This window comes from Chaetura pelagica, unplaced genomic scaffold (genome assembly GCF_000747805.2).
Source record: "Chaetura pelagica isolate M959 unplaced genomic scaffold, ChaPel_1.0 scaffold119, whole genome shotgun sequence".
NCBI lineage: Eukaryota > Metazoa > Chordata > Aves > Apodiformes > Apodidae > Chaetura > Chaetura pelagica.
The window spans coordinates 2,458,977-2,459,909 of NW_009954406.1; the positions used below are offsets into that span (position 1 = coordinate 2,458,977).

General features: G+C 46.5%; 1 protein-coding gene across 1 annotated transcript in view; it reads right to left on the reverse strand.

Annotated features, from left to right (window-relative positions):
- The window catches only part of WT1 (Wilms tumor 1), a 46,048-nt gene that overhangs the window by 23,304 nt on the left and 21,811 nt on the right, over positions 1 to 933 (reverse strand). Inside the window, exon 6 of the mRNA XM_010004267.1 lies at positions 331 to 408. Within this exon, the coding sequence (XP_010002569.1) occupies positions 331 to 408 (78 nt within the window). The remainder of the gene's footprint in view (positions 1 to 330; positions 409 to 933) is intronic.

Sequence of the window (933 nt, forward strand, 5' to 3'; positions counted from 1 at the left end):
GGCCGGGAGGAAGGAAGTCGGGAGGCGGCAGGGCCGGGACACAGGACGCAGGGCCTGGCGAAGGGAGGGAAAGGGAAAAGGGATGGGAGAAAGGGGCGACGACTCGAGGAGGGGAGCGGTACCGGGCCCGGACCAGCCAGCGCCCTGACACTTCACTGAGGCCGTGACAAGCCTTTTTAAAAACCCCGTCAGCTCCGGCCAGAGCGTGAGGCGCTGTCGGAACTCGGTATTTTCTCGTGCCAGTGACCGGATTCAAGTGGTAGAATGCAAGTTAGGTCAGGAATACAACTGCGCTAGAGTAAAAGTTTAGAAAGGAAGAAAGCACCTTACCCCTTCAGCGTGGATCCCAAGTTCATCTGGTTCCATGTCATGCATTCAAGCTGCGAGGTCATTTGGTATAAATTGTCACTGTTGTAAAAATACGTAGAATTAGAACTAAAATTACTTAAATTCCCCGATATGTCGATATGGCAACATTCTCTTTGTCATGGGTTTTAAGTATTTAACAGTAGAAAACGAATTTATTTTACATACTCCCTTTTCTCGATGTATTATTCATATAAATAAAATAATAAATAAAACCATGGCCGTGGTTTGAAAAGTCTTTCAATCTGCGAGTTTGTCAATTAGGAAATAACTGGAAGAGGAGAAACAAAAATTCTTCCTTACAGAAAAGTAATATCCGATAGCGACACATGGGGATTAATGAAACGAACATAGGCAGCCTGGCGGGCTAACGAAGCGGATTATTTGTTTTTAAAAGGCAAATCTTTTAACTGTTTTAACCAGGAGTGTGAGAGACCACGTGGTTAATGGAGTGCAGCAGCTATCGTGACTGGTGATGGATGTTCCTACATCGAGGGGCTTGACAAGCGGGAGAAAAATGGAGTGGCTGAGCGATAAACGCAGCTCGCCGCTGGAATATGCGCCTTC